General features: G+C 40.5%; 2 protein-coding genes across 4 annotated transcripts in view; one reads left to right on the top strand and one right to left on the bottom strand.

Moving 5' to 3' along the window:
- The first annotated feature begins 6,996 nt into the window (after window positions 1–6,996).
- Window positions 6,997–16,248, top strand: Smim15 (small integral membrane protein 15). 3 transcript variants are annotated; one of them, XR_007214086.1, is made up of 4 exons: window positions 6,997–7,138; window positions 8,449–8,571; window positions 9,404–9,414; window positions 16,235–16,248. XR_007214086.1 is itself a non-coding variant. In XM_048368102.1 (3 exons), the coding sequence occupies exon 3, from the start codon at window positions 9,413–9,415 to the stop codon at window positions 9,635–9,637; it is 225 nt and encodes a 74-aa protein (XP_048224059.1). In that variant the 5' UTR covers window positions 6,997–7,138; window positions 8,449–8,571; window positions 9,404–9,412; the 3' UTR covers window positions 9,638–11,079. The 3 variants fall into 3 exon arrangements, 2 of the variants coding, with proteins under 2 accessions (XP_048224059.1, XP_048224060.1); XM_048368102.1 differs by lacking the exon at window positions 16,235–16,248 and having other exon boundaries at window positions 9,404–11,079; XM_048368103.1 differs by lacking the exons at window positions 8,449–8,571; window positions 16,235–16,248 and having other exon boundaries at window positions 7,002–7,138; window positions 9,404–11,080.
- The window catches only part of Ndufaf2 (NADH:ubiquinone oxidoreductase complex assembly factor 2), a 114,741-nt gene continuing 112,673 nt past the window's right edge, over window positions 15,926–17,993 (bottom strand). Inside the window, exon 4 of the mRNA XM_048368100.1 lies at window positions 15,926–16,775. Coding sequence (XP_048224057.1) covers window positions 16,524–16,775 — 252 coding nt within the window. The 3' untranslated portion in view covers window positions 15,926–16,523. The remainder of the gene's footprint in view (window positions 16,776–17,993) is intronic.

Genomic DNA, 17,993 nt, shown 5'->3' with positions numbered 1-17,993 from the left:
TGCATGCTAGGCAAGCACTTTACCACTAAGCCACATTTTCAACCCCTGGATATGTCTTTAAATTTTGGTTTAACGAATTTTCTTTCTTTCTTTTTTTTGCCAATCCTGGGGCTTGGGACTCAGGGCCTGAGCATTGTCCCTGGCTTCTTTTTGCTCAAGTCTAGCACTCTACCTACCACTAAGCCACATTCCCAGCCCCTTATTGATTTTTAAAACTATATTACATACATACACACACACACACACACACACACACACACACACACACACACACGGGTAATTGCTAAGTGGAAGTATATGCTTAGCCCATGCAAAGTTAGGATGGATGTTAAAATGAATTTGAAATTTGACTCGGGTTTCCTGAGAGTCAAATCAAACAGACAATTTCACTATCAAAACGTAGTTTTCAGGAGTTGGAAGTATGGCTCAGGTGGTAGAGGATAAGCCAGTGAGCAAAAGTGTCAGATCAAGAGTTCAATCCTTCTCTCAGAAAAAAAAAAAAGTATATTCCAGGATGAGTACTGTGGGTGTTATACCTTACTAATCATGGACATTTAGAAGACACAGATATAATGATCACTGTTTAAGCCTGCTGAGGCAAAAGCACATAATCTCACTTGAAAAACAAAAGTTATATCCTTCATTTCTCCCGACTTTAACCCTGTTACAGTAAAATAAATCCCTGCTAAAACTTAAAAAAATCCATGGTATCTACACATTAAGATAGCACAAGAAATCTCACTAAGAGCTATGAAACAATACAGGGGCAGAGATCGGGAAAGAAAGAACAATAGGTGAGGTTAATCACCTAGCTAAATTATAAAATATTTACATGCTTATTACCATGGTGAAACCCCTTTGTACCTTAGTATGTGCTAAAAACACAAGTACCCAGTTAGCAAGGAAGCTTAGGGTCTCTCAGGACTGCAACCCAAAGCATCTGAGCAATTTTCTTAACCATTTTGCTCCTTCAAAAGGATGCCATCTAACTATAGGGAATTTGTTTCCTGCCTGTGCATTTGTAGAACATTCTGGAAATTAAGCACTGTATGTAAATGAAAACAGTTTTGGTGGTTTAAAAAAGCCTAAGTCCAATTTTCAGTATTATGTGAAAATTCTATAAATTATTAAAGCAGCAATACCTGCATTAAACTGCTCAAACACAAACATTTTCCCCTCAATCCCCTCCCCCGCAAACTGGTTCTCAAATATATGGTTCCCATGATAGCAAGGAATCTCTCAGAAGGGGCCTACTAAGTACTTCTCCTGTAATCTGCATTGACAATTTGTTAGGCTGGAAAAAAAAAAAAGGCATGGTACCAGTCTACACACATACTATTATCCCATTTTCAAAGATCTCTATTTAGATTTGCAGTCTAGTTTGTTCTTATCTTAAATCTTAGCACCTACATTCTAAGAGTTACTCCTTTTATCTTATCAATAAAAGTGATGAATCACCACTTCCTTTCCTCTGTATCATTTCACATACTTGGAAACCATAAGTAACCAGATTTCCTTCATTAATGAGAAAACCACAATTATTTAAAACTCTTCCCAAACATTTTAATTAACCTTTATACATCTTTTCTTTTTGAGATAACCATCTCTTTATTTTCAAAGTACCATACTGAGAGTTTAACATGAAATTCACAAACACCCAAGACATAAGTGATTTCACTATTAGTTCAAACACTAAAAGTTACTGAAATAAAGAACACTACTATGGTCTTCAAGTTGTTTAAAACCATGTTCTAGTTTTACAGGTAATAGATCTCAGATAATTTATATTCTAGAGGACAGACAACAAACCAACAAACAAAGGAAGTTAAATGCTTTAGAAAGAAAAAGTAAAAAGCAATACAGATCTAAGATACTTCATGGGCCAAACAGGCTGGAAAGAAATTGCTCCAGTGTGAACCACTCGGAAGAAGAGGCCAAGGACGTGAAGCAGCACTGATGGGTCAGTGGGACACGGTTGAGAAGGTGCTGCAGGTCATGTGTGGTTGGGGGAGGGGAGGGGATGAAGCAAATCAACTGGCAAGCTTGGAAAACCTTCCCCAGAACACTAGCTTTGAGACATGTTGCCACCACCACCTGAGCAATAGGTATTTTGAAGTACAGAGGCATTTTAGTTAGCAGTTAACAATCCCAAAAATTTAAAAAAGCTTTTAATAAGCATTTTTTCATGTTTTTGAGTATCACAAATGAGCAGAGATTTTGGCAAGATATATTTGTTTAGAATGCTGTTCTACTTTTAAGTCATTTATCTGTAAAATAGATGTAAAAAGAGTGTTTAGTCTCAGGAATGATACTGAATGAGCTAAGCACCTGGAACAAAGAAAGCACTCAATACATTGCTTTAAAAACTTATTCTTCAGTATGTTCTTTCAAATATACTAAAGCCATACTCTTTATCTTTATTGGCTGTCCTGGGATTTGTACTCAGGGTTCATTTGTGACTGTACCACTTAACACTTGCAGCCAAGAAACCAGATTTGTTAAAGGCATGTAATTTTAAGAAATATTTCAGTGGAAGAAAAAAAAACCTCATAAAATTTAAGGAGAAACCAATTCAATCAAAAGTAAAAAAAAAAAAAAAGTAGAGCTACTGTAGGGAAATGAGAACTTGTGCAAGTGTGCGCTTTCTGTTTCAATGAAGAGGAAATAATTAGGCGGGTTCTGATGGTTCATGCCTTTATTACTAGCTACTTGGAAGACTGAAGTTTAGGATTGAAGTTCCAGGCCAGCCTGGGGAAAAATGTTGACAAGACCTCATCAGAAAAAGTGGGGCATGCCCACTTTTGGGTATCTATCCAAAAGACCACAAACAAAATCACAGTAATGCCACCAGCACAACAATGTTCATCGCAGCTCAATTTGTCATAGTGAGAATCTGGAACCAACCCAGATGCCCCTCAGTAGACGAATGGATCAGGAAAATGTGGTACATATACACAATGGAGTTTTATGCCTCTATCAGAAAGAATGACATTGCCCCATTTGTAAGGAAATGGAAGGACTTGGAAAAAATTATACTAAGTGAAGTGAGCCAGACCCAAAGAAACATGGACTCTATGGTCTCCCTTATTGGGAATAATTAGTACAGGTTTAGGCAAGTCATAGCAGAGCATCACAACAGCCCAATAGCTATACCCTTATGAACACATAAGATGATGCTAAATGAAATGAACTCCATGTTATGGAAATGATTGTTATTTCACAGTTGTAACTACTTTCAACATCCCATGTGTATCTGTAGCTTCTATTATTGATGATGTTCTTGTATCACCTTCCTGTGGTTGTACCTACACTATCTCTGTAATCTTATCTGAGTATATTGGAAACTGTGTATACTGGTATTAGAAGTAGGAAATTGAAAGGGAATACCAAAATTGAGAGACACAGGGTAAAAAAAGACAATTACAAAAGCAATACTTGCAAAACTGTTTGGTGAAAGTGAACTGAACACCTCAGGGGGGGAAAGAGAAAGGGGTGGAGGGAGGGGGGTATGAGGGACAAGGTAACAAACAGTACAAGAAATGTATCCAAAGCCTAACGTATGAAACTGTAACCTCTCTATACATCAGTTTGATAATAAAAATTTGGAGAAAAAAAAAAGAAAAAGAAAAAGTGGGGCATGGTGGCTCAAGCTTGTCATCCCAGCTACAGTGATGTACAAATAAGAGGATTGCAGCCCATGCCAGCCAGGATAACAAAGCAAGGTCCTATCTTAAAATAACCAGAGTAAAAAAAAGGATGGAGATGTAGCTTAAGCAGCAGAACACCTCCTAGCAAATGTGAACGGCTAAGTTAAAACCACAGGCCTGTCAAAAGGGGGAGAGGAGAAAGTAATTATCCTATTAAAATAGAATTATATGCAGGCTTACCTGGTTTACAATTGTTTTGGGAGAGGGACTTCAAAACATTATATGTAATACAGCAAATTCCTGAGAAAAAAACACTGACTTACAATTTTGACATGGGGTAAAGGGAAATGTGAATTTTATTCTTTTTTTTTTTTTTTGCCAGTCCTGAGGCTCCACAGCGCCACTTCTGGCCATTTTCTGCATATGTGGTGCTGGGGAATTGAACCCAGGGCTTCATGTATACGAGGTAAGCACTCTTTGCCACTAGGCCATATCCCCAGCCCGTTAAATTTTATTCTTACCAAGAGAAAAAGCCTTTCAAAGTAAACAAATGGTACAAGCCCACCTTGCATTGCCTTCTCAGGAGGGGAAAAAAAACCCAAGAACACCTTAGATTTTATTTATTTATTTTTTTGCCAGTCCTGGAGCTTGAACTCAGGGCCTGAGCACTGTCGCTGGCTTCTTTTTTGCTCAAGGCTAGCACTCTACCACTTGAACCACAGTGCCACTTCTGGCCTTTTCTATATATGTGGTGCTAAGGAATCGAATCCAGGGCTTCATGTATATGAGGTGAGTACTTTACCAGTAGGCCATATTCCCAGCCCACCCTTAGATTTTAAAGACTCCCTTTACAAAATACAATTGTAATGAAGTACATTAATGCAGATCTAGCTGACGATATGGCCTATTATGTGGAATTTATCAAAAAGCAGATCTACTCAATGATGTAAGGTTCAGTTAATTTGATTAAAATTACATTAATATTTTTTGGTGATACTGGGATTTGAACTTAAGGCTTTGCACTTGGGAGGCAGACACTCCACCCTTTGAGCCATTACACCACAAGTAAGATTTCATTAAAAAAAAAAAAGAACATACTTCCTTGCTATTTTGAAGTGAGGAGGATAATTAATTTGTTGCTATGCTAGCTTTCAATAACAAAGTATTGCTAATACTATTTGACAGTGTTCAATGTAAAACTTTTCTTTTACTGTTCCGTACTGTTCAATGTAAAAGTTATATAGTTGTATTTACCCAACTTGCTTTGAACTTGTTTTGCCCTGTATTGATCATATCTGTTACCCCGCTGACCTGTTTGCTGTGACTGACACCTCTCCTGTAGCTTTTGGGTATAGAAGCAGCCTTCTGAGATGGCCCGGAACTGCATCTTGAGATCCCAAACTGCAGTCCTCGCATGCCAGTACTTTCTGGCTCAATAAAATTCTTTTAAATTTTTCTAATCTGAGTGTCTCATTGCCTGTTGATCCATGGACCCCACAACAATTTAAGGATAGTATTCTAAAAGACATAAACACAGGGTTAAAAATCTTTTCAAATAGACACTTTTAGAAAACCAACAATGATTTTTTAAGTTAAATATCTTACAATACTTATTATTATCATTAAATATCTGTTTATGAAGCTTAGGTCAGAAAAATGCCCAATTTATAGACTTTAAAACTGGAAGAGCACAAGGGATTACCTGGGACATTTCCTAAACAGATTCATAGTGCTCCATCAGAGTACTGTGCAGAGATCAGTACTGTGAATGACAAGCTAGGTCACCTCAAATTATGCTAAGCAGTTCCCAGTATAGGGAGCCCAATCTTACCACGTTGTTGATGCAATGTATATTGCAGGTCTGAGGTCCACTGTGGCAAACCCCTATGCTGCTCCTGCCTGGTAAACTAGAACGCAATTCAGTAAAGTTAGGTTGAAGGTACGAAGTAGATCATAACCAAAGAGCTGCCAAGGCTTCTTGGGCATAGTCCTCTTTCTCCTCCAGACGCCTTTGGTTGTAGCCACAGGCAGCAGAACCACTTACTGGGACGCAATACTGAGAAAACTGTTTATCCACGATTAAAATTAAACCTGTACATACTAGCTTCCGTGATGAAAAAAACTACTGAAATAATAAATTCTCTCCCTCCTTTGGATTCAATATTTGGGCAACTTTTACCAAGTAAAAATTTCAGTGACACAAACCAGTTGAGTTTGCTTGTTCTGGCTACCTCAGGTACAGACTAGATTTAAAACATCATCCAGGTTTTCAAACAAGAATGAGTAAGAAAACAAATGCTGGTAATACAACATACAAACATTAACATACACTCGACAGAGCAGTACTTTATTTAGATCATTAGATTATCTGCCAAAAGCCTGTTCCTTGGTAAATAATAATTTCTGTTGTTATATCTAAACTAGTTATGCACGTCTCAGCTTGCTCCTTAAGAACATTCTAGTCTCTCCAGAATAAAAACTTGCTTTATTTGGCACCCAGCAGTGAAGAGCTCTTGCAACGTGGGCCAGAGGTAGTCAAACAGAGCAAGAAGTTAGTACAAGCAATCACACACACACACACACACACACACACACACACGTAAGCAGCAAACCAGGGCTAACCTTTCAGTTCCCGTCGACTAGAACAACTAATTCATTTTCTGCTTGTCGACTTCTGCAACCCTTCACATGTGAATTCAAAGCACAAGGCGTTCTGTGGGAAGGCCACGATTTAAGTTCACACGGGGCAAATACCGCTTATTCTCTTGTGAGATGAGTAGGGCCACACAGACAAACGACACTAACAAACACCTTTCCCGCAGCGCGGCAGCCTCCCCGCAGCGAGGAACGAGGAGGCCTTGCCGGCCCCGAGGCCTCCCTGCGAGGGCAGCGCGGACGTGGGGGAGGCGTGCGCCGGGGGTGCTGTGCGGCCCCCCAGCCTGACTTGGGGCACCCAGCGAGGAACCCCTTTCCGCCGCTCTCCAGCCGGAGTTCCCGCGGACCCAGCCCTCCTCCACCCCGAGCGCCCGCACCTCGGGCCGCCGATCTCCCGACCTCGAGGGAGAGGGGCAGAGACCCCGGCGGTCCCGGGGCCAGACTCGGAGGCCGCCCCGTGCATCGCCGCCCATTCCTTCCGTGCAAATCGCTGGATGCGGGGGCAGCCCGGCTGCGACGCCCGCCGCGCGCCGCTCCACCTGCCGCTCCCCGGAAGCCTCCGCGCCCCGCGCCGGCCCACCCCGCCCGCCGCGGCGCCTCAGCCGCGGTCCCGGGACCCGCGACGGCGGCGCAGCCGGAAGTGGGTTCTCAGACTTCCTCACAGCGGCCAGGTGGGCGGGGCCCAGGAGGAGGGCGGGGCTTCCGTCTTCCTGCTTCCGGTCTGGTGGTGAGTTGGGAGTGGGAGTCCGCGCCCCCGGGATGTGTCCGGGATTGGGGACGGTTGCTGTCGCGGGATCCTCGTGCCCAGCACCCACAGCCGAGGAGCGGGCTGCAAGGTGTGTGTGGACGGATCCGGGTTTCCCGGGGCCCGGCTCGGTGAGCCCCGTCCGGCCACAGCCCGCGGCGGGACGAGGGCCTGCGCTTGGCCCGCGGGGGCGCGGGGCGCGGGGCGCGGGTGGCCCCCCGGGCTGAGCGGGGGTCTCAGGAGGGAGGGGAGCGATCGCGGCTGCAGTCCGGGGGGCTCGCCTGGACGGCCTCTCTGGGCGGAAAGAGAGCACGCGTCCCTGAACGTGTGGGAGGCGCGGACGGAGGCTTCTTTCTCCGGGCTGAAGGCGGGCGCCGCCGGGAACCGGGACCTTCCCCTCCGCGCCGCCCGTCCCTTCCCTTCCCCTCCCCTCCCCGGGTTCGTCCTGCCTCCCTCGGAAACTGCCATTGCTTCAGTACTGGGCTGGGGAAGGGGCGGTCTTCAGAGAACTTGGTTATCATTGTGTTATGAAATAAGGGATAGGATACTTAACGCTTTAGGCACTTTATTTTGTCTTCAGTTGAAAATGGAGACGTGATTTTTGTTGGAAATGTGAGGAAACCGTGTTAAACTGCAGCTAAAACCGGCGGCAGTTTTCTTGATCTGTACCGCGCACGGTGGGCAGCTGGTAATTTGTTTAGGTTGTCTTATGATTCTTTTTCTATAAAAGACACAAGTTGTACACTAGACAGCAAGGTGTCTGGCTTTGCAGTGGTGTACCGAATGAAATGAGTAATTGAACGCATGAAAACTTTTTTAATGTGAAAAGTTCAAGCTGAATGGAGAAGATGCCCTTAACATCCGTGAATCAGCTTGACTTTTTATGAGTCAGTGGACATCAGATAAGTTTATTATTAAAATAAATAGCAAAATGCTTGATTTCTACCCCACCTCAAGAACCAGGCCTTGAACTGGTCTTAGAAATGTGCTATCGCTTGAGCCACACTCCTGCCCTCCCCCGCCCCCCCCCCCTTGGCTTTATTTTTCAGATAGGGTTTTGCATTTTTGCCTGGGGCTATCTCCTGACCAAGATCCTGCCTGTAGTAAATTTAAATTTTGCCTGTTTTCTTTCTGATACCTGCCACAGGAGTAGCTGGGATTAGAGGCGTTTACACCACCTCATCCAACTTTGGGAAGGATTTTCTTACTGGACATTTGCAATTGCAGTAAGCTCAAATTAGGAAAGTAGGTATTATATTCATAACTGACAGGCAGTTGTACAGGTCATTTATATGTTCTGTAGAGAGAGTTTAGAAACTTTCCATTTAAAATTTTACAGTTATCTTGAAAGTTGTGATTTAAGTTTTTTTTCTTTCATATTTCAATTCAACCATTGTATAGAATTTAAACTGCTCAGAAGTGTATGGTAGAACTAAAGAAGACTACAACCAAAGGTCATCTGAAATTGTGACTGGCTCACTGATAATCTCTGGACAAAATTAGAGACCACTACTCAAACATAAGGTAGATGACTTTTAAAATCCCACCTGAAATCTTAAGTGGAGGGATGTACACTCATTCCCTGTGCAGGTATTCTAATTCTAATTCAAACTCTGAATAAGGGTTGACCCAAATATGAAAGATGTGAAAGTTTCACAGGGATGGAAATAGAAAAAATGTAGCTCAGGTCTTTGCTATCTTTATTTCCAGGAGCCCCTCTCTTACCAACTAATGCATGGTACTAGTTAAAGCTACTTTTCTCACTTACAAAATTGTATTTATGGTATTGGGAACTTCAAGGTTGAAAGGACATAAAATAGCACATCCCTTTCTGCTTATACCTATTGACCTGGATACAGTCATGGCTCCCTTACTATTTTCCATTCCTGGAAATAGCTATCACTTCTCTTCCTCTGAGAGCATTTCTCAAAATGTGTAGCACATTCTTGGGCAACATGAAACTTGCTTTGTACCCTTGTTTACTAGTGTTTAGTGGTACTATGGGTATATCGGCAAATGACACTGGATTCAGCTCTATCCTGAAATGGGTGTATGAACTTCAAAAAGCCTGCTACATAAACTATGTCTTAAACGTAGGGAACATGTGAGAACACAGTCCTATCACCTAGGCCAAGTAGTTTTCATTTTTCTGTAAACTTAAATCTTTATGTGTCATTTTGGTTGTCTTAGCTGAATTATATTTTTCCTAACTGGAGATAGTCATTTTATTAAAATTGTACTAATTAATACTTAAAAAGAACTCAAGTAATCATTGTAATTTTGAGTTACCTGGGTGATATAAAATTTTTAGAATTTGATTAATCATATGTTCTTTCTGTTGTTTCTTTGTCCTCAGTGTCCTAAGATGTTTGACGTAAAGGCTTGGGCGGAGTATGTTGTGGAATGGGCTGCAAAGGACCCTTATGGTTTCCTTACAACAGTTATTTTGGCTCTCACCCCACTGTTCCTAGCAAGTGCTGTACTATCCTGGAAATTGGCTAAGATGATTGAAGCCAGAGAGAAGGAGCAAAAAAAGAAACAAAAACGGCAAGAAAATATTGCAAAAGCTAAACGACTAAAAAAGGATTGAAGGAATGAACGAGCTCTGCAACTAGAGAATCATTTAGAAAATTATGCAGCTTTGGACTCATTAAGTGTTTGGATTTCATCCTAGGATTAGTTAGTAAATTAAATCTGATTATATAGAAGAATCATGTTCTGACCTCAATATTATAGTAACTTTTAATTTTGTGTGTGAAAGTTTGTTGGTATCTATTGACATTTTAAGTGCATTGTATTAATCTTGGAAATCCCAAATCATAACTGTTCCAATATCTGAAATTTCTTGTGTGCAGACATGCTTCACAAGTGAAAATTCCACACCTGACCTTGTATTGGGTTGTATTCAAAACAGACACACTAAAAATACCACATGCATTTAGCTTCAATCTCTATGAAAGGGAAATGAATTTGATGTTGAACTAAAACACTTCTGGTCCCAAGCATTTCAGAAAAGGAAGACAAAACTGGCAGTACAGCTTCTTTCTCACTAATGTGGGGATTTTGCAGGTGGGGTACGGAGGTGGACCATCCTGTGGCTGCTAATGACGTCACACATGCACTCCAGTGAACAGTGATTTAAAACTGGGCCTTGTTCTGGACCAAGGACACTAGGAATATACAAGTCAGGATTGCTCTGTTTGAGGTAGAAAGTTTGTTTTGGCTTCAAGACACAGTGTACTTATTAGTTATAATTTGATCATTATTGCTAATTGGAATGGAGTCATTTCTGGCTTTTTCAGAGCAAAATATTAATGAGAACATCTATTTTTCTGATGTTAGTCTTTGAGACAACTGGTAATGAGGACATTATGCATTTTTCAACCTAATTTTATAAAGATTTATTAACTGTAAAATACCTGCTGGATGTAACAAATTTTGTATTTTTGGACACTGCCCTTTTCTTAGATGAGTTGTTGAGTAACACTTTTAAAGCTTGTACTAAAAACACCAAATGCTATAACCTTACAATCAGCTTTTGTTTTTGTACTAACTAGAGCTGTGGAAAAGTTAAAATGTCATCAGATAATCTGCCAGTTTATGTATGGCACTCTTGGTTTTATTTAACACTGTTTTTGACTTATACTGATGTCACAAGTTTCAATGTTTGTGATCAACAAGTTTGTGGAAATTAAAAGTTTCAATTGAAGAGTTCCCAAGGAGTTAAGTCATACTTCCTAAGTGGTTCAGAAAGGCTTAAAATTGTGAAAAATTTTGATGGACACAGTAATGATTGTATGAACTAAATGAGAATGTGCTATAATTAGAATACAGAGCTAAAATGTCTTTCAGTTAGGCAGTGATATACTAGAACTTTTGTCTATTAAGCGTGGCTTTCCTAGATGCATGCTCCAGTAATTTTACTTACCCGCAGTATTTAATAGCTTATATTGTTTTCTGCACCTCTCATGAAGAGTAATTGTCCAAAGCTTTTACTTAAAAATGAAACTCGTCACTGAAATAAAATTTGATATGTTTTATAAAGAGGTCCTGGATTTTGTCCCTTTTTATGGGGGGAGTAGTTAGCTATGTTAAACAGGTTAGACTCTTCAAGGTTATGAATTTCGATTATAGCTAAACATACTGTTAAATTTAGGACAGTTCACAAATTTGAGAAACTTAAGAACAAGGGTTATAGAACAGTTTGGAAACAATACTATTTGATTTTTAGGTTAGTTCCTTCTTGCTGCTGTGTAATCAACCCATTGAAACTAGACATGGAGTAATTCAGTGGATCCACTGGTTATTCTGATCCAGGATATGCATTTTATATTGATTACTGAAATTACTGAGTCATTGACCCCATGACTGCAGAGCTTCTTCATCCTTTGCTTTGCCCCTCCCTGCCCAGTCCCCTGCCCCTACCCACATGCCTTCTTTTTTGAGACAAGCCAGCCTCAAGGTCTGGATCTTCCTTTCTGTCTCCTAACACTAGGATTGTAGGCATCTACCACCATTCCTACATTGCAGAGCACATTTTAAAAGAGAAACTAGGTTAAGATATATCAAATATGTTTGGGTATCTGTAGACAAGTTATTCATAGAAATAATGCATGTGTGCTTTTTTTGTTTGCTTTTGTTTTTTCTGCTAGTCCTGGAGCTTGGACTCAGGACCTGAGCACTGTCCCTGGCTTCTTTTTGCTCAAGGCTAGCACTCTACCACTTGAGCCACACCGCCACTTCCAGCCTTTTCTGTTTATGTGGTGCGGTACTGAGTTATGGAACCCAGGGCTTCATGCATACTAGGCAAGCACTCTACCACTAGGCCACATTCCCAGCCTGTGTGTGCTTTTTTATGGTCACATTTGTAGAACAAGTAAAAGTACTGAAGTAGAGGATATAGATATATAGATTTTCTTTTTTTTTTTTTTTGTCAGTCCCAGTGCTTGAGCTCAGGGCTCCCTCCCTCCCTCCCTCTTTTTTTGCCAGTCCGGGGGCTTGAACTCAGCCTGAGCACTGTACCTGGCTTCTTTTTGCTCAAGGCTAGCACTCTACCACTTGAGCTACAGCACCACTTTCTGGCTTTTTCTATATATGTGGTGCTGCGGAATCGAACTCAGGGCTTCATGAATGCTAGGCAAGCACTCTACCACTAGGCCATATTCCTGGTCCTCCCTGATGAGTTCTTTTGCTCAAGGCTAGCACTCTACCACTTTGTCCATAGCTCTACTTCCAGTTTTCTGGTGGTTAATTGGAGATAAGAGTCTCACAGGCTTTCCTGCCTTAGCTGGGCTGTCTTGGAACTATGATCCTCAGATCTCAGCCTCTGGAGTAGCTAGGATTACACGTGCGAGCCACAGGTTCTGTTGTGATAATTTAAAAGTACTTATTTAACACATTTTCTCCCCTGGCAGTATTGGAGTCTGAACTCCAGGATTTGTACTTGCTAGGCAGGCAAGTCCTACCACTTATGACAGTTATTTTTCAAATATGATCTTGCATTTTTGCTCTGGGCCAGCCTTGTACCACAGTCCTACCTACACCTCCCATGTAGTTGGGATTACAGGTGTGAAACTTCATATCCTGGTCATTAGTTAAAATCATATACTTCTTGTGTATCTCCTGAATAGCTGTGTTTAAAGTGTTTTTCTAAAATTTCATAAAGTCTTAATGTAGTTTCTCTTAACAAACTTTCTTCAGACTTTTCCTGAAGAAGATATTTATAAAGCCTTTTCATTCTTGTGCAAGCAACAAGATTTTGTACTTGTGTATATATAGGGAATAAAATAGAAAATAGTGAGGTTGGAGATACTTTTCTTTCATTGTAACAAATGGTACTATTGTTGAAAGAACTGTTTATATCCAGAATATTACTTTAAAAATGCCTAATTAATTCTAAAAATGTGAAAACTAGTCAGTTACCTTTTTGGGGGGTGGTGGTGGAATGAAACAAGCAATTCCCCAGACTGCCTGCAAGAAACATTTTACCTAAAATAAATAGAGGTTGGTATGTCCAGATCTTAAGCCATAGTGTTATATAACATTTCTAGCATGTAACTTATAAACTAGGTTTAAAAAATTGTAACAAAGGGGTGACATTGTCCAAAAAGAAATGTTCTCATTACCTTACTCTTACTCTGCACATCACCTTAATATTTACAGTAAGGAAACTAGACATAAGCTTTGAAAGCTGTGACCTGAAAGCCTGCCCGATATTGAAGTAATTTTAAAAAGTGCCACACCCTTTCCTTCTTCATAACAAGCAAAGTGACAAGGGGTACTTTACATTTTATCTGTTTCTAAATTAGAGGAAATTTGATTCTACTTAGGCATGATTGTGTTTATGTTTACATCTGGTTATAGAATCAGTCTGACTGACTTCATTTCTGAAATAAGGACAAGTTCTGCATTTCTCGAGCATATTAAAGGAGATTCTATCATTAGATACTGAAAGCTTGGAAACACAAGTAGAACTTGGACAAATTCCTTTAGTACATGATGTAAAATCTTTTAAATTGGCTCTCCTTCATGCTTTTTTCCCCCCAGAGAACATAACAGTTTGTAAAAAGATATTCTGGATAAATCAAGTTATATATTCAATCATGGGTTAATGAGCGAGCATTAACATCAACGCTGGGATGGGTGCTGGTAGCTTACTCCTGTAATCCTAGCTACTCAGGAAACAGATCTGAGGATCTCAGTTCAAAGCCAGCCTGGTCAGGGAAGTCCATGCGAATCTTATCTCTAATTAGACACCAGAAACCAAATGTAGGCTCGAGTGGAAGAGCACTGACCTTAAGCATAGAAGCTCGGGGGTAGCCCCTAGGCCCTGAGTTCAAGCACCAGAACACACACACACACACACACACACACACACACACACACACACACACACACACACACACACACGTCCAAGCCCAAGAAACAAATGGCAGCTAGAAAATCTAAGCAACAGTGAGAATGAAAAATTATTTCCTCCATTTTTGTTGCTTCTTAACTTCAAATATCTAAGGCACAGCTGGGTTATATGACTGCGCCCAGGAACCAGAAACATTCCTTACACTTGAGAAGTTCGTCTAATATTAAACCCATCATAAGACCAAAAGAATGCTATGTGTCTATTACAAAGCCATAATAGGAAGCTACAAAGGATTATCTCTAAGTGCGTACTTAGATATATATTATATTCTTTTGTTATTTCAACAAGAACAATTTTACTTTGAGATGAACAAGTTTTAAATAAATTTTAAGACTTTTCTTAAAAAGATAGCTTAACCATGGTTTCGTAATAAATTTTGAAATGTCAAAAATACAGCTACTTTTAAAATGAAGAATAGTGGAAAAGTTAATATTTGAACTCTGCTTTTCATGTATCTGCTCTCGAGGCTATGATTAAAAATTGCTTAGAAGAACAAATCTTATTAGGTCAACACTGTAGTTGATCATTGTTATGTGAACATTTAAGTCTGCTCAAAAATCATCTAACAGTGTACCCAATGACCTACACAGGCTAGTTTGCATGCAAGAAGCATGGGTGGATCATCAATTTATATCCTCAAAGTCACCTGGACAATGCATTCTTTACTAATAATGAGTCGGTATTGCCATCCCACTTGAGCATAAAACATTTTCCCCCAAAGGTTCTTGGCTAAGGCTTTCTTTTGCTACATATGTAAAGCAGATAATTTTAAAATGAAAACTGAACATGAAAATTAATGTAAATTTTGCCATATGCTAAGATATTTGAAAACAGACTACATGACAAACATTTGCAAAAGATGTCTATAGAATGCAGTTAATAAGCTGATAGAAATGCACTAGTGCATCAAAACATACATAATTTTCCTTGCACGATAAGAATTTAAGAATATCTTAAACTCAAATCATAAACCAATTGTACTACAAATTATACTTCCTTTTATATTATCTAGAGATACTTCTTGTTTTGCCTCTATGATAAAACATGCTATTGCTTTGTAATGATATAGCAAGTCAGAATGTTTTGTTTACTATTAAGAGGGCTGGAACAGTGTCAATCAGTATTTTATGCTGATTTTGTCATTTGATTACTTTAATATAAATATTTTCTAAAAGTTGTATTTTTCTGTTGTGTATTTCTTAGATGATTACAACTTTGCTTGCTCTTAAGCAAAAATTTCAATATAGCCAGGCACTGTTGGTTCATGCCTGTAATCCTAGCACGTCAGGAAGCTCAGATCGGAGGACTATAGTACAAATCCAGCCCAGACATGAAAGGCCATGAGACTCTTATCTCCAATTAACTATCAGAAAACTAGAAGTGGTGCTGTGGCTTAAAGTGGTAGAGTGCTAGCTGTGAGCAAAAAAACTCAGGGACAGCACTTGGGCCCTGTGTTTAAGCTGCACAACCACCAAAAAAAAGGGGGGGGGGTAAATTAATGCATGTGTGAATTAGGAAGCCAAGGATTTCCTTATGTTGCTTAGAGCATAAAAAATTGGTTAATTCATGTAATGTTTGTTGAGCACTTGTAGGCTAAACACTGAAAAGTCTCTATATTAAAATAATAAAAACCAAATTGTCCAAATCTAGAAAGCATACAAACCTTCCAAAATATTTTAATTATTTTTTTGCCAGCATCAGGGTTTGAATTCATGGCCTTGTTCTTGCTTGGCAGGCTCTTTACCACTTGAGCCATACCTCTAGATCAGCTTTTTGCTGGGCAATTGGGCATGCAGTCTTGTGGACTTTTCTTCTTCAGGTTGGCTACAAACCTCAAGTACATGGATCTCAGACTCTAGAGTAGTTAGTATTATAGACATGAGCTACCAGTTCCAGGCGAAAAGTAAATTTTGTATATGACTTATCCATATTTTTCTTCAATATACAAGCTACTGAATCTCAATTATAAGTGGAATTTTTTTGCTTTGAGAACTCTCCCATTTTTTTCTTTTCAGTGTAATTTTCTCATCAACTCCAATTACCATCCCATTTCTCTCCTTGCTGTCCTTTCAGGTTTTCATGATTGATTTTCTCCTGTTAATTTGATTTCTTTCAAAAGCTGCATTTGTCTCATCTTTGCATTAAGCTCTCTATGGCTTCTTTGTTATTATCTAAATTTTATGTTTACATAATATGTCTACGTTCATGGTTTAGTCCTTCGGAATCTTCTGAGACCCTGATTCACTTGTGGGAGAGCCCGCTGTTTAGTGCTACTAAGATGTGTCCTGTTAGGCCTTCACAGGTACAGGACACACCTCAAAGGTTAGAAATCAAAGAAGGGAAATAATTGTAAGCAAATTTATAACACGTAAAGATGACTAAGTCCTGCTGGGTAGGATTCAAGTCTAAAAGGAGTTAGGCCATGCGAAAAGTGACCTCTGAAGCTGCATGGAGTACAATTAGTGTATAAGAGAAATACAAAGCAGTGGACTTTTTACTGTTTTCATTTGTTAAAATAGTCACATCCATGGAAGTGAGTGCGTTTTCCACAGTGCATTCATTGGGTGTGTCTCTTGTCCCCTTGTGGCATCCAGGATCCTGGCTGGAAGGTTTTCCCAGTGCTGGTGGGCGCCACCGAGGGTTCTTCCTTTCCAAAGTGTGGAGCAGAGGCATGGCCTTTCTGCTCAGTTGGCATGGGCGGAGGCAAGAGCTCTTCCTTCCTCTCATTGCCCAGCAGTTTTTCTTTCTCATAAAAATCTTGGCCTTTTCTTTTTATTTCTTCTCTATATTTTTCATTCTTCAGTATTTCCTGCACACATTTATAAATAGAACACATTAAAATTCTAATCAAGCACTAAAAGGAAAGTTTTTTTTTATAAAACTAAGTCAACAAAAATATAAACAAGAAATTTTTGTATTTGAATGTATACAATATGATAGAAATCTGAGAATATCTGATTATTTACCATTATTAAAATGTCTGTAATTTTATTTTATAATAGGAAGATGAGGGAAGACCACAGACTAGAAATATTTATTCAACCAGTACAACAGTTTAGCATGACAAATTAGACAAAAGTATTTTAAGACAATGAATGAACGATTTTCTAGGTTTCACTCTATCTTGCCATATAGTTCACCATTAGTGGCTTCTTTCCCACTGCAGAAGAGAAACTGTGATAGGCAGCTATGTTGGGGATGCAGTTTTGGCCTTAATGGGGGAAGGGCCACAAGAGCGAGAGGCTGCCCTTCCCCCAGCCCTGGGACAGTGTGAAAGCTAGCCACGCCCATCTTCCGGGTTCTGCCGGAAGAGAAGCAGAGCAGCCCCGCCTCCCGTCTCCATCTCGGATCCAGGGGCCCAGGGGCGGTCCTCTTGGGGTGTGACGTCGGCCAGGGGGGGAAGTCCCAGGATGCCACTCTTGCCCAACAGCCCAGCTCAGCCAATCAGCTAGTCAACCCAAGTCCCTCCTCTTCCTTCCCGCCATTACCGGTATGTAAACCCCCTCCCTGATTAAAGATTCTTTGAGACTGGTGGACCGTCCAGACCGGCTCCTCGAGGCCTCTGTCCTGTGTGGTCTCCTGACACGTGAGGGGGACAGGGGAGGTTTCGGCATCTCTCCTCAGATTAGCGCTGTCCATAAAGATACGCTTTACTCCTTCTGCAGGCGCGAGGGGTAGAGCTGAGTTTCTCTCATAGTTTGGGATTTGGGCATCTCCCCGGGAGAAACCGGGAGACGGGGTCTTGAGCCCCAGCACAGCTACTCCTACCTGCCACACTTTCACCATGGGAATTAAAGCATGAATGCCAAGGCTGCCTCTGTAGTGGCAGACTCAAGCCCTACCGATGTCCCTTCCTGTAGGTGTTCTGGTGGAGGAAGACAGGAATGCAGAGTTCAGTATGCTGTTGACACCAGCTCCTTGCTATGGAAATGCTTCCTCAAATCAGTGCAAACCATTTGTTCAGTGAAGGTGCCTTTCAGAAGTGCTCTTCTGAGTAGAACAATCTATACTAAAAATTACAATTAAT

The sequence above is a fragment of the Perognathus longimembris genome, chromosome 19, assembly GCF_023159225.1.
Source record: "Perognathus longimembris pacificus isolate PPM17 chromosome 19, ASM2315922v1, whole genome shotgun sequence".
Taxonomy (NCBI): Eukaryota; Metazoa; Chordata; class Mammalia; order Rodentia; family Heteromyidae; genus Perognathus; species Perognathus longimembris.
This window is presented reverse-complemented; position numbering and strand designations above follow the sequence as displayed.

What these genes read in the sequence shown, in the direction of transcription:
- Smim15 (XM_048368103.1), top strand. Translation starts at nt 9,413, where the DNA reads ATGTTTGACGTAAAGGCTTGGGCGGAGTATGTTGTGGAATGGGCTGCA.